The sequence below is a fragment of the Bos javanicus genome, chromosome 4 (assembly GCF_032452875.1).
Source record: "Bos javanicus breed banteng chromosome 4, ARS-OSU_banteng_1.0, whole genome shotgun sequence".
NCBI lineage: Eukaryota > Metazoa > Chordata > Mammalia > Artiodactyla > Bovidae > Bos > Bos javanicus.
The window spans coordinates 9,127,896-9,151,484 of NC_083871.1; the positions used below are offsets into that span (position 1 = coordinate 9,127,896).

General features: G+C 41.0%; 1 protein-coding gene across 8 annotated transcripts in view; it reads left to right on the forward strand.

Annotated features, from left to right (window-relative positions):
- CDK14 (cyclin dependent kinase 14) overlaps positions 1 to 23,589 on the forward strand; it is a 659,101-nt gene that overhangs the window by 553,116 nt on the left and 82,396 nt on the right. For 2 of the 8 annotated variants that reach the window (XM_061413375.1, XM_061413376.1), the window contains exon 14: positions 2,627 to 2,768. The exons of the other annotated variants lie outside the window; for them this stretch is intronic. In XM_061413375.1, coding sequence (XP_061269359.1) covers positions 2,627 to 2,742 — 116 coding nt within the window. In that variant the 3' untranslated portion in view covers positions 2,743 to 2,768. The remainder of the gene's footprint in view (positions 1 to 2,626; positions 2,769 to 23,589) is intronic. 8 annotated transcript variants of the gene reach the window in all.

Below are 23,589 nucleotides of genomic sequence, written 5' to 3' on the forward strand. Positions count from 1 at the left end.
CAGATCTTCCCATCTGCATACACTCCCAAGAGCCCAGATGATTTTATTTAATCTCATGATTTAGATATCATCTGTGTATACTGACAGCTTCCAAATTTCAATCTCCAGGCCCATCTTCCTTGATTCCAGACTTGCATATCCAGCTCCTACTTAACATCTCCATTTGGATGTCTAGTAGGCATCTCCAGCTTCATATTACCAAAACTGAACTCCTTATCTTTTCCCCCAGACTTGCTCATTTTGTAGTCTTTATCTTGTTCATAAATGGCAATGTCATTCTTCCAGTTGTTGAAAGTTACCCTGGATTCTTCTTTTGTTACACCCAAACCCAGTTCTTCCATAGACCCTGTTAGCGTACCTTCAAAGTAGATCAGTAGACCATGCTGACTTCTCCCCTTCCATTACCTACCCCATGTCACCTACCATGGTCTTTCACCTGCATCTTATAGTAACCTCCTGATTGTTTTGCCTGCTTCTCCTTAGAAAGGCTTTGATGTTTGCTCTTTCTTCGGTTCATCCTTGATCTTCCTCTAGATCTTTCTATGACTTGCCCTCTCACCTTTTTGGGGTCTCTGCTCAAAGATACCTTACCTGGGAAGCTTTCACTGACCTGCTTCCACTACAGCACTTCCTGTTTCTTGTCCCTGCTTTATTTTTCTTCATAACACTTAGAACTAGTTGATTTATTTGTCTGAGTATTTATCATCAGTTCAGTTCAGTTCAGTCGCTCAGTCATGTCCCGACTCTTTGTGACCCCCATGGACTGCAGCACGCCAGGCCTCCCTATCTGTCGCCAACTCCTAGAGTTTATTCAAACTCATGTCCATTGAGTCAATGATGCCATCCAACCATCTCAGCCTCTGTCGTCCCCTTCTCCTCCTGCCTTCAATCTTTCCCAGCATCAGGGTCTTTTCAATGAGTCAGCTCTTCGCATCAAGTGGCCAAAGTATTGGAGTTTCAGCTTCAAATCAGTCCTTCCAATGAACACCCAGGACTGATCTCTTTTAGGATGGACTGGTTGGAACTCCTTGCAGTCCAAGGGCCTCTCAAGAGTCTTATTCAACACCATAGTTCAAAAGCATCAATTCTTCGGCCCTCAGCTTTCTGTATAGTCCAACTCTCACATCCATACATGACCACTGGAAAAACCACAGCTTTGACTAGACAGACCTTTGCTGGCAAAGTAGTGTCTCTGCTTTTTAATATGCTGTCTAGGTTGGTTACAACTTTCCTTCCAAGGAGTAAGCATTTTTTGATTTCATGGCTGCAGTCACCATCTGCAGTGATTTTGGAACCCAAGAAAATAAAGTCTGCCACTGTTTCCACTGTTTTCCCATCTATTTGCCAGGAAGTAATGGGACCAGATATCATGATATTAGTTTTTGAATGTTGAGTTTTAAGCCAACTTTTTCACTCTCCTCTTTCACCTTCATCAAGAGGATCTTTACTTCTTCTTCACTTTCTGCCATAAGGGTGGTGTCATCTGCATGAGGTTATTGATATTTCTCCCTGGAATCAATCTTGATTCTAGCTTGTGCTTCATCCAGCCCAGGATTTCTCTTGATGCATATAAGTTAAATAAGCAGGGCAACAATATACAGCCTTGACATACTCCTTTCCCGATTTGGAACCAGTCTGTTGTTCCATGTACGGTTCTAACTGTTGCTTCCTGACCTGCATACAGATTTCTCAGGAGGCAGGTCAGGTGGTCTGGTATTCCCATCTTTTGAAGAATTTTCCAGAGTTTGTTGTTGGTCCACACAGTCAAAGGCTTTGGCAGAGTTAATAAGGCAGAAGCAGATATTTTTCTGGAACTCTCTTGCTTTTTTGATGATCCAGCGGATATTGGCAATTCGATGTCTGGTTCCTCTGCCTTTTCTAAACCCAACTTGAACATCTGGAGGTTCACTGTTCACGTACTGTTGAAGCCTGGTTTGGAGAATTTTGAGCATTACTTTACTAGTGTGTAAGATGAGTACAATTGTGTGGTAGTTTGAGCATTCTTTGGCATTGCTTTTCTTTGGAATTGGAATGAAAACTGACCTTTTCCAGTCCTGTGGCCACTGCTGAGTTTTCCAAATTTGCTGGCATAATGAGTGCAGCACTTTCACAGCATAATCTTTTAGGATTTGAAATTGCTCAACTGGAATTCCATCACCTCCACTAGCTTTGTTCATAGTGATGCTTCCTAAGGCCCGTTTATCATCTGTTTGCCCTAAATGAAGTCTACAAACACCAGAGTTTCTTTTCCTTATGATTTATACACTACAGGATTCTGAAAGCCTGAAACAGTATGGGGCTCAATAGATACTTCTCCAAATAATGAGTGGAAGAGTGGCACAAAGAAAGGGCAAAATATTTCATCTCCAAATTCAAGCTAATTGTTCTAGATCAGAGATATATGAGAGGTCAACTGAGCTGTGGTTTGGAGGGGAAGTCAGACTGTCCTGTCATATGTGTGTGTAAATCTGTGTGTTTGTGTGTGGCTGTGACAACTTGACAATTTCAAAGACCAACGTATACCATTTTGTTTCATGTACTGGACGTCCAGCATTGCATTTCCACCTCACTTTTTGAAAGAGACGATTATAAATATATAAATGGAAACTTTTTATTCTGTCCGCAGTGTCTTCTATTTTTACCGTCCCAAATGTAAGATTGCAACCGGAAGCCGGAGAAAGCATGAGGACCTTTGGGAAAAACAATAGTTATGGCAAAAGTCTATCCAATAGCAAGCACTGATGCGCACAGCGTTCTCAAGAGCACAGGTAGGGTGATCTACTCTACTTGGAAAATAATTGTGAAAAGACACCAAGTCGATCTTTCAAATGAAATATTTCAGATTTGTTTTTTTCTATCCAGTGACTCTTTTATGTTCGTTATGGCCTTCGTTACAGGTTGAAGTCATTTCCGTATTTTTAGACACCTTCTGGATTCTGACCAAAATGGTATTTTATTTATATAGGCACAGGCAAACCATTGTAGTCATAAGCAAATCACTTCCCTACTCACACATTCTTTACTGAGGTTAGAAATGGTTAATCTTGGAGAATGTCTACGTCACAGACCTACTGTGTGTGGCCCATGCCATTTTTTTTTCCCGTTGGTTGCTCTCACTTTAAAATTGGGTAATTTTACACAATGTCTAGATTTCTGGCTTTTCTTGAAAAATCAGCAACTCTAGCCGTATTGCACTCACATTCCTGCCAGAAGTTTGTGTGTAGAACTGAACTGTCTACCTCCTTGGAAAAGGGCATGGGCTCCCCAGGTTTGCTTAATGGCCATTTGGGTCGTTTCACCCCCTTCTGATTCCTGCGTGGCCCCTGGTACAATCCTTATCATAGCGAACCTTTTCTTTTCCTTCTTTCCGATTCTTTGACCTTTGCTATTCTGCAGATGGAAAGTAGAACCTAAATGAGACAATCTCTAGGCATGTCAGACTGTCCCATTGGTTATCATATAGGAATTACAGAAACAAGCATAAGCTGGCAACCTCTGAAAAGGCTGTGTCTTTATTGCCAGTTGGGAATGTCTGGGTTATTTGGAGGTTTATGCTGATATATACCTTTTTGTTTAATGAAACATAATGCTGAAGTATATAGAGAATCAACTTTTTTGTGGGGAAGGCTTTTTATTTGCTGGCCCGTATGTTACTTCCTTGTGTCACTGTTCAGTCATTAAATGTTCCAGTTAATCCAAAGATACAGACAGTATTGCAGGAGCTCCTCTTTCTTCCTCTCACTCTTAATTTGAAATATATTAACAGGCTGGACTATCAGAAGGTTAATTGTCCACATTGTCTACTGGATGGTTAGACTATACCCGTGGACTCAGGTTTTGAGGACTCTCAGTGAATGTGGGGGTCAGTTTTGGCCTCTCAGGAGTTCAGTGGTGATTTATGAGTGATTGGAGAGTAGATTCCCAGATTGATAAAAGATGGTGTATAAATGCCAGTCAGGAAGTATTACTAGTAGACTTGCCATTTCATTCATAAGAGTAAGACTCTTCCTTCTTCTGGTTATTTCTCTATATTGGATGAAAAGCTACCAAGAAGCATAGCTTTATTTGCCCAGCAGCATTTACAGTCTCTCTTCAATTGGTCGGACAAAGCATGGGGCTGCATTTTTGACCAGTTATCCCCTGGTTCTGAGAATGGTTTTAATTCATGAGGGTTACAGCAGATGCTTTTTAAAGTATTTAACCTGCATTACCATAATGAGAGCCCCTGGCTTTATAAACCCCTTAATTCAGTAGAGCAAAACAAAAAGTGAACTTCATTTGTGCTGCTGCCTTACACACACACACATTACACACACACACACACACACACACACACACGCAAGCCTGAATTTCCATCGCAAGGCTGTATCCTTTCTTCTGTGCTCTTTGGAGGTCTCTCTGAGCTGAGCCTGGCCAGTCAAAACTGCTAGAAAGTGCTTTAAGTCAGCTTTTCCATATAAATTAAATCAGGCTCACTGGACAGAAGCGTGCCCCATAAGGTCTCAAAAATTGCTAAGCAAAAAGGGATTCTGAAGAGCCGTTCAGAAGTAGTCATCGGTATTCAAAAGCCTTTACAAAGATGATTTTTCTTTGTAGTATGTTTTTTAAACGTATTAGAATATTAGAATTATCTAATAATACTACAAATATGTTCTCTATGAATTTTGTCTTTTTCACATCAACTTTTAAAGCTTTAATATTATTATCATTATTGTCTTTGTTGTTTTCTTTGAAATCCAAATGCCTCTGTTTGATTCAACATTATATTGAGGAAACATCTAATTTTTTTTTCTCAGAAAAGCTGCATGGAAGTTGGATTTTAAGAGTTTTCTGTCAGCAAAAAAAAAAAAAGAAATCACTTGAATTTTTTTGCCTTTCTAGGATTTTACATTAATCAAATGGGTTTTTCTCTTAGAGTTTAAATAACATAGACTATATATTGGCCTGAGACATCCTGCATAGTGAAGCTGATTCTGATCAATAGCTGAATATCAGTGTCTATATTGCAGACATTATAGAGTCAAAGTCTACATAAATAAGGGTATTTGTAAGGAAAATATATATTTCCCTAGATTTTGATGAACTAATTGTTTAGAGCAAGCTGTGGCATCTTAAATTTTCCTGAAATGTCCCAATTCTTTATAAACCTTAGAGAGATTGGGAAAAAGAGGAAGAGGGAAGAAGTTGAGGGCTCACAGAGGCTCAGACTGTAATCTAGCATTTTGACTACCTTTCTTTGGGGAGTTAGAGGCAAATATGGAAAATGTGTTGTATCACTTCTGATTTTAAAGTGAGGGACAGTAGGAGTTCAAGTCTTAGTTTTTCTCCTATACCACAGTGCCCAACTATTTCTAAACTTGCATACTAAGGTCACTTCAGTCATTTAGTTAATAATTCTGGATTTGCATAAACTGGCCTTATTGGAAAAGCTAATGAGGAGCATTTTTCTTTGCAGTAGAAAGCAATTTTGGTTTCAGAGTCTTGTAACCAAATGAAATGAAAAGAAAACCACATGCCCCAAAGTTTAAAAATGGGATAGGAGGCAATGGATGATCAAAATCCTGTGCTTCCTACAGTTTGTTATCCTCTAAAGATGTGAATAGACCACAGATTGCATAGGTTGTCCCCATTTTTTATCAGCATGGAAAGATAGGATTTTCTTAAAGTCTGAGAGTGCCTTAAATGTGCATAGACATGTTCCCCAAGGGAAAAACCAGAAACTATATTGAATATCACATCCATTAGTATCACTTATATTTGTGCACAGCAATACCAAATACACCCCATGCTGAGCTTAATTTTCCAGTCATTCTAAATTGAGACAGGAAGTGCATAGTCACCCTGTCTGCTCCCTTTTGCCGAATACAAGGGATAAGAATGGTCTCTGATCTTTTAGACGTTTTATAATTTTCCTGAAATAGTATATGCTCATTATGGAACATCTCTTTTCAATGAATGCACTGGTCTTCAAACCCTATTAAATTCATAATAAATATACAAATGTCTGTCTGGTGCATGAAAAAGCTGTATTTGGTTCAGGCGCAAGAATTAACTGCACACATGTTTTGGTGACGCTCTCCTTGCTTCTAGTATATATCTTTGCTAATCAACGTTATGTAAGTATGAAATGAAAACGGAAGAAAACATGTAGTAGACTTTTTCTGTTTGACTCAGTCATTAAGCAATAATTTCCTAAAGTAGGCTGCCAGGTAAACAGTAGGATGCAGGCATTGCTCAAAACTTTTGATTAAATAAGGCAAGGATTTTTTTTTTTTTTAAACCAAACTCCAGACAAAATGTAATGCATTGGTGCTTAAGACTCTTTGGCATCGCTATCTGAACATCCAGTTGGTTTGTTTGCTTGTTTACTTATTTATTTTTGGCTGCACTGGGTCTTCCTTGCTGCTTCTGGACTTCCTCTAGTCCCGGTGATCGGGGGCTGCCCTTCATCGTCGTGCATGGTTGTCACTGCGGTGGCTCCTCTTGTTGCAGAACACGGGCTCTGTGCGCTCAGGGTGAATAGCAGCAGCTCGCGGGCTCGAGAGCACGGGCTCCGTAGTTGGGGCACACAGGCTCAGTTGCCCCATGGTGTGTGTGATCTTCCCAGATCAGGGATGGCACCAGTGGCCCCTGTGTTAGCAGGGGGAGCCTTATCCGCTTCTACTACCGGGGATGTCTTCCCCATTGAGTTTTTAAAAATCTAGGTTCCTGGAGTACATGAATCTGCATTTTAAAACCCCAAAGAACGTTGATGCAGGTAGCCTTTGAACCACATATTATGACCTCTTCAGTAAATATTTAAGAATTATACATTAATGAAGTAAAGTAATTAACTTATTTGGGTCAGGACTGGATAAAGACAAAATGGGAAAACCTATCCCTTCCTTTCCCTTCTTTTTTTTTTAAAGGAAGGTTAGTAAGTTGTGCTTTATTAATATTTATTAATAAAAGTTGTGCTCACCAACAAGGTAACCACTAGGCACCTATCTATCTAAAGTAGCTAACTGAAGTTTATTTTTAATTAATTAAAATTAAACTAAATTACAACTCTGTATCCCCAGGAGCAGTACCACATTTCAAGTGCCCATGACCCACCCATGACCAGGGGCCACTATATTGGACAAGGCAGAGAGAGAACCTTTTCAGCATCACAGAAGGTTCTGCTGCCCAGCAATGGTGAAGGGCATTCCTCCTGCCTGCTTTTGTGAAGAGGAATCAGGGAAATTAAACTGAATTCACTCAGTAAAATTATATTTCAGTTCTAGAACATAATGACTTCAGAGGAGCTCAGAATGTTTGAGAGAGAGAAATACTCAAGTGAGGAAGAAGTTGGGTGACACAGAGAGGGACAGAGATGAAGACTGGGTGACATGTTCCATGCCCTCAGGGACAGGAGCCCCTGAGAGGAAGCATGGGTGGGGATCCTCTGAGGGAAGGAAGCGTGGTGAGGTTTCCTTGGTTGACTGTGGTCTCAGCTGAGATTGTGTGGGAAAGTAAGGAAGAACAGGTGGACAGTCTGAGAAGCTGCACAGGCAGACCTCACACGAGACTGAATGTCTGTCAGGATCTGACAGGAGCTGTGGTTTGTCTGCCATCAAACTCAGCCATCCTCTCAACTCTGGTACCTGCTTCTGGAGAAACAGCCCCCTCGCTCTCAACCAGCCTGTGACCTCTTGTGTCTCTGCATTGACTGCTGCTGCTGCTGCTGCTGCTGCTAAGTCGCTTCAGTCCTGTCTGACTCTGTGCAACCCCATAAGACGGCAGCCCACCAGGCCCTGCAGTCCCTGGGATTCTCCAGGCAAGAATACTGGAATGGGTTGCCATTTCCTTCTCCAATGCATGAAAGTGAAAAGCGAAAGTGAAGTCGCTCAGTCGTGTCCGACTCTTATCCACCCCATGGACTGCAGCCCACCAGGCTCCTCCATCCATGGATTTTCCAGGCAAGAGTACTGGAGTGGGGTGCCATTGCCTTCTCCGCTGCATTGACTAATGGTGCTTTAATCTCCTCTGCATCTCATGGCTTCTGCTGACCCATCTGCTTCTTCATACACCTCGCTTCTCTTGTCTCTCTTGTTTCTGGGGTGGTCTACTGCCGAACTCTTTCCCTCAGATTCAGACCCTCCTCCAGAGCCACTCTACTTGGTGTCCCCATCATCACGGAGGGAGAGCATGGCTGTTGTGTGGGCCCAGTCAGCTGATGGGTGGCCAGCCATTCCTGAAACAGCCCCTCAGAAGAGGACTCTGGGCTTGGCAGCCTCTGAACCTTCTAGAAAAGGTATAGCCAGAAGGCGCTTGGCCTGGTCTGTACTCTATCAAGGCAAAATCAGACAAGTTTGAGCAAACTCCAGGAGATAGTGAAGGACAGGGAAGCCTGGCATGCTGCAGTCCTTAGGGTCACAAAGAGTCGGACATGACTTAGCAAATAATAACAAAATAGAGGGAAACTCCAGTTTTAATGGAGTAAAAATGTCCTCAGTGTGTGATTTATTAATCAATTGATTGACTGATTTGGCTGCATGGGGTCTTATTTGTGGCATGCAGGAATCTTCGTGGTGTGGTGTGAGACCTTTTCCTTGTGGTTCAGGGACTCTCTAGTTGTGGTGTGTAGGCTTAGTTGCTCCGTGATATGTGAGATCTTAGTTCCCCAGCCAGGGATCAAACCCATGTCCCCTGCATCGCAAGGCAGATTCTTAACCACCAGACCACCAGGGAAGTCTCATGTATGATATTTTTGACTAAAGGTCTTATTGAGCCATGTTACATTTTCTTAACGATAGACACAAAAGGAGATGACACCCATTAGAACTTCGTTTTCACTTTTCACTTTCATTCATTGGAGAAGGAAATGGCAACCCACTCCAGTGTTCTTCCCTGGAGAATTCCAGGGACGGGAGAGCCTGGTGGGCTGCCGTCTATGGGGTCGCACAGAGTCGGACAGGACTGAAGTGACTTAGCAGCAGCAGCAGCAGCAGCACTTATCACAGTATAAGAGATTCAAGTGTTGGATCTAGTTTTGTTTCAGTAGCGGAAAGATTTATGATTTTTTTTTCCCCCTGCAAGAACTGTTCTTGTCTGCATGACTCTGCAAATTTTTTTCCTATCAAACAACTACAGTTTTATCTCTGTTGTCTCAATAGTTGTGGAAATAACAGGCAGAGGGGGAAACAAGCCTGAGTCTTTCTCTTAGGTTTCATTTGAAAGAATCCCTGGTTTTTGTCTTTACTTCCTCATTGCTGTAGATTAAGAAATCTTATTCGGGAAATGGACAGTGCTTCGAACCATTGTGAACACTTGATTGAGAAAAGGCTGGGATGTGGCTTATTTTCCCCACCCCAACCCCACCTTTCTTTCCTTACTTTCTCCTCTACCCTAGAGAGTCTATTCCCTCCTCTGAACCCTGATGCAAAATAGGAGGCTAAGGGGCATCTGCAGATACTTGTCTGCTCTCTTCTCTTCTCTCCTCCTTTCCCTGCCTCTCCACTCCCCTCTTCCTTTGGCTCACCTCTGCTCTGTACCCGACACTCCATCAGCTTTGTGAATGGGCTCACCAAAGTCCTTTACTATCTAATCTGCTTAATTACGTCCTGGGATTGTCACAAAGCATAATGAAAAGAACGTTTACTGTATCCTGCTTCGTGCATCCAGAGTGCGTTTTTTAAAGGATATATTTTTCTCTGTATGGACATGTTTTCAGATTTACAGAAAAGTTGCAGGAGTAGTAGTACCAAGAATGCCTGATACCCATCACCCGCTTCCCCCAAATGTTTGCTTTTTACTCCATTTGCTGTATCATATTCATTCTCTCACCTCTCTTTCTCACAGATACACACGTGTACACATCCACATTGTTTTTCTAAACCAGTTTTTCTTCACATGATCCTCCATTACCTCTAAACATTTCAATGTTTTTCTTAAGCACAGGGAATTCAGAGTTAATATTTTTTACATTAAAAATACAGGGTTTTTTGCTTTTGCCTTTCCCTTTCCTTTCTCTGACTGAGAGTTTTAAAATGCGAAATGGCTAAAAGAGAAGAACCTGGTTTGATGCTCCACAAACTGGTTCATCAGCCCATGGAGGCTCAAAACTTGACTATGTTTTTGTGATTCAGTGTTTCCAGGTCAGATGAGCTTTCAAATTGAGGACTGGGGGGATGGGGAAGGGGGGGTGTGGTGAGAATAGCACTGCAACTTGCGTCTTCTGTTCTTTTTAAAACCTAAATTAATTTCTTAGGGACTATTTAGCCAGCAGCATAATATGAGTGAAGTTTTCTTATAAATAGTGGGCACAAGATGCGATAAGGCTACTAGCAAGTTCTCTGTTAGACTGCTTGGCCAAACTATTATGAAGTTAGCTGTCACATAGAACAAGGAGCTATAATCAGTCCAGGTGCTCTATTTTCCCCCTTCATTTCATGTTGATTCTTAAGAGTTTGGGATACAGAGGGACTTGTCTGTGCCCTAAGTGCACTGTATTGTATTATTAATACCAGTAGAGGAGCTGAGTCCCACTACACAGTCTTTGTGGTCTGCAGATGCTCTAAGAAGTGTCTGAGCATAAAAGGAGGCTGTTTGAGTTGAAGTGGGCTGATGGTCTGGGATGACATTTGAACGCGTGGAGGACAATGTCTAAATGACAGTGCCGAGAAGGGAAGGCAAAAAAGAAGAAAAAAGCTGGAAACTGTTGCCATTGTCCCCACATGCTCACCACTCTTGAGATACTCCTCACAGACGAGCTTTGTCTGGGAAGAAATGGGAGAGGGATCGAGGAGGGTTAGACATTGGGCCCCTGGGACAAAAGCCAGGGATTCGGTCCTTAGACACATTAAAATTCTAGACAGATAGCCAATGTGATGAAAACCACAACCTGAATGGATTTCACGTCTTACAAAGTTAAACATTTTAGCTAAATTATTACAAATATATTTAACAAAATGTTTGCAAAACTTGGAGATGCTTCAATGAATAAATAAAGCTTTTAAGAACATCAAGTTGGTTGTGCAAATGAATAATATAGTGGGTCTGCTTTGGAATTTAGGATAGCTGTCTCCTCTACCACACACACACACATACACACATACACACATACATACATACATAACACATACACTCTGTACACTCACCCAGCCAAATGGAATAATTTGTCAACAGCCCTAGAGTTGTTAGGATAACATCATAGATTAAGCAAAGGATAACTTCTCCAGCTGATAAAATAGTGCACAAGTTCTAGAACAAAAACAATGCAGAAGTTTGAGAAATCGATGGAAATTTGTCTCAGAATAAATTCTACCTGGTATGCCAAGCACGGAGTCAAATACTGTGCTGTTAACTTCCATACTTGGCTGAATTTTTTTCCTTGAAATTATCACCATTCTTTTAATGTAGTTTGCACTATGTATAGTGCCCTTGGATTTTTAATTGCTCTGGATTATCATTTTCAATGCAATTAGTAAAATGCCCTCAATTACATATAATAATTACTGTAAATGGGGCTATTGGCCTAATTGTTATAAATGGGGAAAGATGTTTGATTATCATGTGCAATGAAATCATGTACAGTATTTATTTTACATTATTACGTAAATGGTGTAATGATAACACGTAATTATATTGTATCATTCCTCGGTCAACAAATCTACTTCATGTCAAGATCTCTAGAATTACGATACATTACCAAAGATCCACATAGTGGATCTTTTTTCCCAAAGTAATTGGGTTATTCTGTGGGTTGGGAACCCACTTAATAAACCGATTATGCACAGGGAAGAAAAATCTGGAAAGAAAAAAAACTATTTTACCTCCCTTTAAAATCAAGAATGTCCAGATTATCCAATGTTGTCAGTCTTGAATCCTCCCGGAGCCCAGTGCCAACCTTCACCACATCTATTTGTTTTTATGTAAACATGTGAAAATCAACATCCCCCTAAATGGTGGCAACATTTAAAATATGCCTGGGGAAGAAAAAAAAAGAGGTCCTTTCTTCACTGTGGCCAGCATGATAATCATCCTTAGTTTACAGATGCACATTTAACAAGCTTATAGCACATGATTAATTCTGCAAAGGAACCTGTCTGACAGAATGGGATTATGAGAATTGCATATTGATAGTGGCAGGAGAAATACATCTATTTTCTCAGTGTAAGGTAGGGTGTTCTTGTGTTCTTTAGAAATTGGCACATCTCATAGGTGTTGCTCTCAAAATGATCTCAGGATGGAAAGAAATCAGTAATTACAGAGCCAGGCATTCAGTTGTGTCCTAATTTTCCCACCAGTTTTTCAGTGTTTCAGCTGCCTCCGAGACTTAAAGTATTCTCATTAGGTAGCTGCAGAGGCAGCCGCTTGCCTACTCCCTCATTCTCTCACTTGCGTTTCTTTTTTTTTTTTTTTCTCCATTCCTGCCTTGGGAGTGACTGTGAAGATCATTTGCTGGAATGATTGGCAGGTTAGAGGATTCGATCAGATGAGTTCCTCTTAGCGCAGGTCAAAAAGGCTAGTTAGCAGGAGCTGTCGAAAAATGCCAGCAGCATTCGAAATGGGAAATGTCATGACTTCGAGGCAGGGGGTGCCACCTGGAACAGAAAGCCCCCAGCTCATTAGCAAGTTACAGGATGCGGGCTTAACTGGAGGGAGCAGAGAAGGAAAGATAATACCCAATAGGGAAAATGATTGTGAAGTGGAATTGATTTCATGTATAATTTGTTTATCACTAGAGGGGACAAATGCTGTCCTTCTGACATGAGCCGAGGAGTGTGGACTATGAATGAAGCAGCTTAGCATAATCTCCAGGTTGAGCTTTGGATTTAAAAAATGCAAACTTCTTTATTCTTAACTGTGGAAATGATCAGGTCATGTTACATTAATTAAAGCTGACATACTCTCAAATGTTTTATCTGAGCAGTTGTGGCAATTCCACAGAAATAGATGGAGATAGGCAACTTTAGAAAATAAGACGGATTTTTTTTCTTTTTCCTCTGCTGGTGGAAGACTAGCTCAGCTGCATATGGAATTAGAACAGGCTTGGTGTTTATCTTCAGTGGTTAGCCAGGCTGCACAAATCAAACCAGGTTCCAGATTCTCATGCAATCTCATTTACAGAGGAGTGTGTTTGCCCTTTGGGAGATTTAGATCTAATCCATGTTAAAATATATATGTATATTTTAAAATATGACTATATCATATTTTAGTCCAATGTTGAAATTTTTATCTTCCTTTTTTTTAAAGGAACAGCTCTCCAGTTTCATTCCTGCCTAGTTGTAGTTAATCTATAATTTGATTTTTTATCATAAAATCAACAACTTAGCAGTAGTCATAGTTAGAAAACAAAGCTAAAATAAAAAGGTGTCCTTATAGGAAGAATTAATCTGCAATTTGTAAAGAGAGTGTAGTGGCAAAACAGAAAATCAAATTGCCTAGCATGCAGTCAAACCAAATGCCAGATTTAAAGGTTCCAGTATTTTTACTGTATATTAAATGGGCTTTAGTGTAAAGCTTTTTCCTACATAAATTGAATCAGAAAATGTATTTGCTTTTGATAAGAAAGTTTTGCAATATCATTTATCTTTAACATAGAGATCTTCACTGTATTTTTTAAGCGACAGATGCCACAGCTGCAAGTCTTTCTGGCTGAACACTAAAGGATGTTTACTTAGCATTCCAGATTTTGGTTACAACATATATTTTCAAAATGTTTTTGTCTTGAGTTTTCTCTTCTTTTAAGTATTGGGACATTTTATGAGGCAGTTATGAAATAGCCAGTACTTGTTTTATCAAGCAGCTTCAGACTGCTGTCTGAAATGAATAGGAATCCTAAAACCTCCTAGTCGAAACACTGGTGGAAAATTCATTCTGTTCTGTATTCAGCACAAAAAGCTTAGCATTAAGCTACTGAATATAGCTGCCAAAATTGCCTGCATTACTTTTGTCAAATCTAAAAATTTAAACATCAGTGTGAATCCACTCATCCCCTCATTTGGGGGCTTTATTGTGTGGTCCAGGAGCTGGCCTTTAAAAAAAAAAAAAAAGATTTTTGAAATGGTTCATCTAAACTTAAGATTTTTTATTCTTCCATAGTAACTCAATTTGTTAATGACTGACAGATCTATTAGAAATATGAATAAGTCAATTATTTTGAGAGAAAAGATTATCAAAAAAATGTTTTTAACAGGAGATTTGGTTCTAGTTGTCTTCCCAAGGACTTCTCAGCCTTCAGAAGCTTGAAGTAAGGTGCCCTTACTACTTCTTAAGACAGGCCAGCCAAAGGCATCTGGCCACGAAGAGCTGGAGGTGAATATCCGGTCTCACTTCTCACCCTTCTCTATGTACTCTGCCTTCACCTTGGCCTTCCAGAGTCAGCTCTGCCTTCACAGACTTTGAGACTCTCCACTTTGTTGCATTCTTCTCAGTTAATCTCCTCTCCATCAACTAGAATAATATCTGATACATACTGATGTTATATTTATCATTCTCCTTGCTGAATCCTTTTATTTGAACAAAATATAAAGATTTTCATTTGTACCTGCATGTTGTTGCTGTTCAGTCACTAAGTCGTGTCCAGCTCTTTGTGACCCTGTGGTCTGCAGCATGCTGGGCTTCCCTGTCCTTCACTATCTCCTGGAACTTGTTCAGACTTACATCCATTGAGTCAGTGATGCCGTCCAACTATCTTACCTCTGTCGTTCCCTTCTCCTCCTGCCCTCATTCTTTCCCAGCATCAATGTCTTTTCCAATGAGTCGGCTTCTTCGTTGAATCTTTCTACAGCTCTGTGGATTAAGTGACCTTGTTGTTGAAAGTTTCACCATCAGATTTGTGGATTCCTCTTAGATAAGTTTTCTAGTTCCAAAGATAAGAAATGGTATCCTTATAATTGTCCCTTTATCTCAGTTCTCCTGTGGTCTATATACCCTGGGGATCCCCAGAAGCTCCCTGGGGGTCAAAACTAATTTCATGATAATACTAAGATGGTCTTTGCCTTTTGCGCTGTGTTGGCATTTGCACTAATGGTGCAAAAACAACGGAAGTAACGCCACTGGCTCTTAACATGAATCAAGGCCGTGGCACCAAACTGTCTTCCTAGGCACTGTTTTCTCTACCGTCACACAGTGGTAATTGTTTTTAAAGCCCAGTTTCACTTAATAATGTTCTTGGTAAAACAATAAAAATGATTAATTTTATTAAAACTCTGCCTTTGAATAGATATATTTTTAATATTTTTTGTGTGTGCCCAGTCCTGTCTGACTTTTTGCAACTCCGTGGACTGTATAGCCCACCAAGCTCTTCTGTCCTTGGAATTTTCCAAGTAAAAATCCTGGAGAGAGTTGCCATTTCCTTCCCTAGAAATTTTTAATATTCAGTGTGTCTAAATGGGAAGTTTGCGTAAACCATGTCCACTGTGTACCTAATTACTCTGGTTGTCTCAAGGAAAAGCTGGGATGCAAGTGTTTGGGTTATAACGGAAACTGGCTGTTTTTCCCCTGAAAACATGGTCTTTAACGGATGACTGACTGATGGTGGTTACTGGTTATGGTTATTCAGACTTGAATATTTGGCAGACATTTCCTCAAAAGTGAATCTGTCACCCCAGGAAAACAACCAATAGTATTTTCTGCCTAAGATAAAATGAAAGCTTCCAATGGAAAATTAGGATATGGGGAAATCACAGAAAACTTTATTTGCTACCAGAGCTTGAGATCTTTCCAAACATTTTTCCAGTGAGATGGGTGGTGAAATAAGCAAATGTGATTTTGTGATATTGTATAGTGAAATGTGTCAACATTTGAAAGACTTAGATAAATTATTGAATCAGTACTTTCCAAATGACCAGTGCATAATTGTACAAAATCATTGCATGGATAAAAAGTTTGCTAAAAGTACAAAAGACACCAATTGATTTTAAAGTAACAGAATATAAAGAATTCGTTGATATGGTTTCAGATTTCCCAGTGCAACGAATCTTTAAGAAACTACCACTTGTTGAGTTTTGTTATATTATAAAAATATATATAACCACAATGATCTGAAAGGCCTATTAAAATACTTCTGTTTTTCCAATCTACTTATCTGTGAGAGGCTATACTTTTGCTTCAACTATAACAACATATCATAGAACAGATTGAATGCAGAAACTGTTATGAGAACCCAGCTGTCTACTATTCAGCCAGATATTTAAAAGTTTTGCAAAACTGTGAAATAGTGTAACCCCTCTTGCTAATTCTGCTCAGAAAATATGGTTATTTTATCAAAATAGTGTTTTATGTTAACATGCTTTTAGGTTCTTTTTAAAGAATTAATAAATATTTTAAAATTTAAATTTTAATATCAAATATGGTAAACATTGATGCTGGGACAGACTGAAAGCAGAAGGAGAAGAGGGTGACAGAGGATGAGATGGTTGGATGGCATCACCAATACTATGGACATGAACTTGGGCAAACTCCAGGAGATGGTGAGGGACAGGGAAGTCTGATATGCTTCCGTTCATGGGGTCAAGAAGAGTTGGACACGACTTGGTGATTGAACAATAACAACAAATGGTAAACAAATCCATAGAAACAAATGCTTTTCGCGGGGTGGTGGTGGTGGGGGTCCTCTATAATTTTCAAGAGTGTAAAGGGTCCTTTAAGACCCAAAAGTATGAGAGCTGCTGCTCTCTGCTCATACTGTTATGCATTAATTCTGACATGCTAATTATTCTAGTAACATTTTCTCCTCCCTTGAATATATTACTCCTCACTGTACTATTTTTGTTTTGCTCTATAAAGTTATTCCAGTTCTATCAACCTAATTGACTATCTCCATTTTTCTGGGTACAGTAGATAAAATTCCAATTCTTGTGTTCACACAGATGTCATCTGGAAATTACAGTTGAGTGCCATTAAAATCTATGTCCTTGATGATTAGAAGGCTAATTCTTAAAGGATCTTTGCTGTATATTAGTTTGGGAGGCTGTAGTTCAGTTTAGTCGTTCAGTCGTGTCCTACTCTTTGCGACCCTATGAATCACAGCACGCCAGGCCTCCCTGTCCATCACCAACTCCCCGAGTTCACCCAGACTCAAGTTCATCGAGACAGTGATGCCATCTAGCCATCTCATCCTCTGTCGTCCTCTTCTCCTCCTGCCCCCAATCCCTCCCAGCATCAGAGTCTTTTCCAATGAGTCAACTCTTCGCATGAGGTGTCCAAAGTACTGGGGTTTCAGCTTCAGCATCATTCCTTCCAAAGAAATCCCAGGGCTGATCTCCTTCAGAATGGACTGGTTGGATCTCTTTGCAGTCCAAGGGACTCTCAAGAGTCTTCTCCAAAACCATAGTTCAAAAGCATCAATTCTTTGGCGCTCAGCCTTCTTCACAGTCCAACTCTCACATCCATACATGATCACAGGAAAAACCATAGCCTTGACTAGACTGACCTTTGTTGGCAAAGTAATGTCTCTGCTTTTGAATATGCTCTCTAGGTTGGTCATAACTTTCCTTCCAAGGAGTAAGCGTCTTTTAATTTCATGGCTGCAATCACCATCTGCAGTGATTTTGGAGCCCCCAAAAATAAAGTCTGACACTGTTTCCACTGTTTCCCCATCTCTTTCCCATAAAGTGGTGGGACCGGATGCCATGATCTTCATTTTCTGAATGTTGAGCTTTAAGCCAACTTTTTCACTCTCCTCTTTCACTTTCATCAAGAGGCTCTTTAGTTTTTCTTCACTTTCTACTATAAGGGTGGTGTCATCTGCATATCTGAGGTTATTGATATTTCTCCCGGCAACCTTGATTCCAGCTTGTGCTTCTTCCAGCCCAGCGTTTCTCATGATATACTCTGCATATAAGTTAAATAAGCAGGGTGACAATATACAGCCTTGATGAACTCCTTTTCCCATTTGGAAACAGTCTGTTGTTCCATGTCCAGTTCTAACTGTTGCTTCCTGACCTGCGTACAAATTTCTCAAGAGGCAAGTCAGGAGGTCAGGTATTCCCATCTCTTTCAGAATTTTCCACAGTTTATTGTGATCCACACAGTCAAAAGCTTTGGCATAGTCAATAAAGCAGAAATAGATGTTTTTCTGGAACTCTCTTGCTGTTTCCATGATCCAGCGGATGTTGGCAATTTGATCTCTGGTTCCTCTGCCTTTTCTAAAACCAGCTTGAACATCAGGAAGTTCACAGTTCACATATTGCTGAAGCCTGGCTTGGAGAATTTTGAGCATGACTTTACTAGCGTGTGAGATGAGTGCAATTGTGCGATAGTTTGAGCATTCTTTGGCATTGCCTTTCTTTGGGATTGGAATGAAAACTGACCTTTTCCAGTCCTATGGCCACTGCTGAGTTTTCCAAATTTTCTGGCATATTGAGTGCAGCATTTTCACAGCATCCTCTTTCAGGATTTGAAATAGCTCAACTGGAATTCCATCACCTCCACTAGCTTTGTTCATAGTGATGCTTTCTAAGGCCCACTTGACTTCACATTCCAGGATGTCTGGCTCTAGGTTAGTGATCACACCGTCATGATTATCTGGGTCGTGAAGATCTTTTTTGTACAGTTCTTCTGTGTATTCTTGCAATCTCTTCTTAATATCTTCTGCTTCTGTTAGGTCCATACCATTTCTGTCCTTTATCAAGCCCATCTTTGCATGAAATGTTCCCTTGGTATCTCTAATTTTCTTGAAGAGATCTCTAGTCTTTCCCATTCTGTTGTTTTCCTCTATTTCTTTGCACTGATCGCTGATGAAGGCTTTCTTATCTCTTCTTGCTATTCTTTGGAACTCTGCATTCAGATGCTTATATCTTTCCTTTTCTCCTTTGCTTTTTGCTTCTCTTCTTTTCACAGCTATTTGTAAGGCCTCCCCAGACAGCCATTTTGCTTTCTTGCATTTCTTTTCCATGGGGATCGTCTTGATCCCTGTCTCCTGTACAATGTCATGAACCTCATTCCATAGTTCATCAGGCACTCTATCTATCAGATCTAGGCCCTTAAATCTATTTCTCACTTCTACTGTATATTCATAAGGGATTTGATTTAGGTCATACCTGAATGGTCTAGTGGTTTCCCCTACTTTCTTCAAGTCTGAATTTGGCGATAAGGAGTTCATGGTCTGAGCCACAGTCAGTTCCCAGTCTTGTTTTTGCTGACTGTATAGAGCTTCTCCATCTTTGGCTGCAAAGAATATAATCAATCGGATTTTGGTGTTAACCATCTGGTGATGTCCATGTGTAGAGTCTTCTCTTGTGTTGTTGGAAGAGGGTGTTTGCTATGACCAGTGCATTTTCTTGGCAAAACTCTATTAGTCTTTGCCCTGTTTCATTCTGTATTCCAAGGCCAAATTTGCCAGTTACTCCAGGTGTTTCTTGATTTCCTACTTTTGCATTCCAGTCCCCTATAATGAAAAGGACATCTTTTTTGGGTGTTAGTTCTAAACAGTCTTGTAGGTCTTCATAGAACCATTCAACTTCAGTTTCTTCAGCATTACTGGTTGGGGCATAGACTTGTATTACTGTGATATTGAATGGTTTGCCTTGGAAACGAATAGAAATCATTCTGTCGTTTTTACGATTGCATCCTAGTACTGCATTTCGGACTCTTTGGTTGCCCATGGTGGCCACTCCATTTCTTCTGAGGGATTCTTGCCCGCACCCTTTTTTGAGATACATTCTCAGTTCAGTCACAGTCATGTTCAACTCTTTGCAACCCCATGAACTGCAGCATGGCAGGCTTCCCTGTCCATCACCAACTCCCAGAGCTTGTTCAGACTCATGTCCGTCAGGTCGGTGATGCCATCCAACCATCTCACCCTCTGTCAGCCTCTTCTGCCCCTGCCTTAGATGCATTAGGTTTGACCTTAGATGACAGAGGAGCTCTGATCCTCCATACTAACTCATCAGGCCATTTTACACGGCTCATTTATACGACTCAAGAGGACTTTGTGCACAGCCACCTGAGCAGATTCGGCATATATTCAACTTCTTTCAGGAGAACAGACTCTGTCTTTCCCTCCCTGCCTATTTGTTGTTGTTTTAGTTTAGTCACTAAGTCAAGCCCGACTCTTTATGACCCCTTGGACTGCAGCACGCCAGGGATCCCCGTCATTTACAGTCTCCCAGAAAGTGAAAGAAGGGAGTGAAAGTGTTAGTCACTCAGTTGTGTCTGACTCTTAGTGACCCCATGGATGGTAGACTGCCAGGCTCCGCTGTCTATGGAATTCTCCATGGCAAGAATACTGGAGTGGGTAGCTATTCCCTTCTCCAGGGGATCTTCCCAACCAGGGATCAAACCCAGATCTTCTGCACTGGAGGCAGATTCTTTACCATCTGAGCCACCAGGGAAGCCCACAATCTCCCAGAGTTTGTTCAAACTCATATCCTGTCGGTGATGCCATCCAACCGTCTCATTCTCCGTTGCCCTCTTCTCCTCCTGTCCTCAATCTTCCCCAGCATCAGGTTCTTTTCCAATGAGTTGGCTCTTCCCATCAGGTGGCCAAACTACTGGAGTTTCATCTTCAGCATCAGTCCTACCAGTGAATATTCAGGACTGATTTCCTTTAGGATTGACTGGTTGGATCTCCTTGCAGTCTGAGAGACTCTCAAGAGTCTTCTCCAGCACTACAGTTAAAAAGCATCCATTCTTCAGTGCTTAGCCTTCTCTATGGTCCAACTCTCACATCTGTATATGACTACTGGAAAAACCATAGCTTTGACTACATGGACCTTTGTCAGCAAAGTTATGTCTCTGCTTTTTAATATGCTGTCTAGGGTTGCTGTTGCTTTTCTTCCAAGAAGCAAGCGTCTTTTAATTTAATGGCTGCAGTCACCATCCATGGTGATATTGAAGCCCAAGAAAATAAAATCTGCCACTGTCTCCATTTTTTCCCTTCATCTATTTGCCATGAAGTGATGGAACCGGATGCCATGATCTTAGTTTTTTGAACTACCATGAGGTAGCTCATGAAAATCTGAGTACATTATGGGGTTTGGAACTGAAAGCAACAACTCAGCATGACTTGCAGTCAGTTTAGGGTTATATTTGTTAACTCTCTATTTTGAAATATTTTTAGATTTATAGAGGAGCTGTAAAGACAGTACAGAGAGCTATAGCCTTCACCTAACTTCTAAAATTAATAACCTTGGACTTGCCTGGGGACCCAGTGGTTAAGAGTTCACCTGCCAATGCAAGGGACATGGGTTTGATCCCTAATCCAGGAAGATCCCACATGCCATGGGGCACCTAAGCCCCTACACCACAACTACTGAGCCCTTGCTCTGGAACCCAAGCTCCACAAGAGAAGCCACCGCAAGGATAAGCCCATGCACCACAGCTGGAGAATAGCCCCCACTCGCTGTAACTGGATAAAGCCCAAGCAGCAGCAAAAACCCAGCACAGCCAGAACTAAATAAATTTTTTAAAAACAAAATCAAATTAATAATCTTAAAAACAATGATACATTTAACAACTTTCTAAAGTAACATAGATACCATACTGTTAATTAAACTACAATGTTATTTATAGTTCACCTGTTTTCACACATGCATGTCCTTCTTCCATCCTAGGAGTCCATCTAGGGTTCCACATTGCATTTAGTCTCCATGTCCTCTTAGCCTCTTCTGGTCTCCAGTAATTTCTCACTCTTCCCCTGTTTCTCATGTCCTTGATGCTTTTCCAGAGTATATTGTTCAGGTGTTGTGTGGAATGTCCCTTGTGATGGTTTCTCTTGTTTAGTCTGGGGTTATGAGTTTCGGGGAAGATTATCACCAAGGTGAAGTGTTCCTTTCATCGTCATGTCAGGAAGACCATGATGTCCACCTGGCTTCTTACTGGTCCTGTTGACCTTGATCACTATGAAAGTGAAGTCGCTCAGTCGTGTCCAACTCTTTGCGACCCCATAGACTGTAGCCTACCAGGCTCCTCCGTCCATGGGATTTTCCAGGCAAGAGTACTGGAGTGGGTTGCCATTTCCTTCTTCAGAGGATCTTCCCGACCCAGGGATCGAACCCAGGTCTCCTGCATTGTAGGCAGACGCTTTACCATCTGAGCCACCAGGGAAGCCTAGGTAAAGGCAAGTGAGACCTTAAAGCCAGTGTAATATCCAGAAAGTAAAATCAGAGAAACAGGAGTTCTGGCACAAGTTCTCAGTCAGATGGAAGAAATTCAAGACCAGTGATCAGGGCTTTCTCAGCAGGAGAGAGAGAAATTACTCTCAAGACTCAGACTGAAAATGGGTAGAAATGAGGAGAGGAGTCCCTGACAGAAAGGACAGTGTCTGAATTAAGAATCCTGAGATGTTCCAGCCTCAGACTCAGGATCAGTGAGAGAGTTTAGCAAGATATCCGGCAGAGTATGAAATGCTTTTTGTGAACACAAATAAATGTATGGCTAATTTACACTTGTTGGGAACAAAGTTTGAGTTTCAGCCCCTCTGTATTGAAGTTAGCTGTTATTTTTGTGTCCTCCCCACTGACATCTAAAGCTAGAATCCAGGAATCTGTTTACTGGTTTTTCCTCAATTAATAACTTTGTCTCCATCATGTAGTATGGCACAAAAGTTCAGTTCAGTCGCTCAGTCGTGTCTGACTCTTTGTGACCCCATGGACTGCAGCACGCCAGGCCTCCCTGTCTATCACCAACTCCCAGAGTTTGCTCAAACTCATGTCCATTGAGTTGGTGATGCCATCCAACCATCTCAGCCTCTGTCGTCCCCTTCTCCTCCAGCCTTCAATCTTTCCCAGCATCAGGCCCTTTTCCAATGAGTCAGTTTTTTGCATCAGGTGACCAAAGTTTGGAGTTTCAGCTTCAGCCTCAGTCCTTCCAATGAATATTCAGGACTGATTCCCTTTAGGATGTACTGGTTGGATCTCCTTGCAGTCCAAGGGACTCTCAAGAGTCTTCTCCAGCATCATTCTTTGGCGCTCAGCTTTCTTTGTAGTCCAACTCTCACATCCATACATGACCACTGGAAAAACCATAGCCTTGACTAGACAGACCTTTGTTAGCAAAGTAATGTCTCTGCTTTACAGTATGCTGTCTAGGTTGGTTATAATTTTTCTTCCAAGGAGTGTCTTTTAATTTCATGGCTGCAATCACCATCTGCAGTGATTTTGGAGCCCAAGAAAATAAAATCTGTCACTATTTCCACTGTTTCCCCATCTATTTGCCATGAAGTGATGGGACCAGATGCCATGATCTTAGCTTTCTGAATGTTGAGGTTTAAGCCAACTTTTTCACTCTCCTCTTTCACCTTCATCAAGAGGTTCTTTAGTTCTTCACTTTCTGCCATAAGGGTGGTATCATCTGCATATCTGAGGCTATTGATATTTCTCCCCGCAATCCTGATTCCAGCTTGTGCTTCTTCCAGCCCAGCGTTTCTCATGATGTACTCTGCATATAAATTAAATAAGCAGGGTGACAATATAATCTATATTGTCATAATTTATGCCCATTCAGTTATGGAATTAGTGGATGTTCACCTGACTCACCATACTATAATCTTCTGTTCTTTCAACAAGTACTTTTTGGAGCAGCCACTGTCTTGGTGCTGTTCTGTTGTTGCTGTTTAGTGACTCAGTCGTGTCTGACCCTTTTCGACCCATGGGCTGTAACCCACCAGGCTCCTCTGTC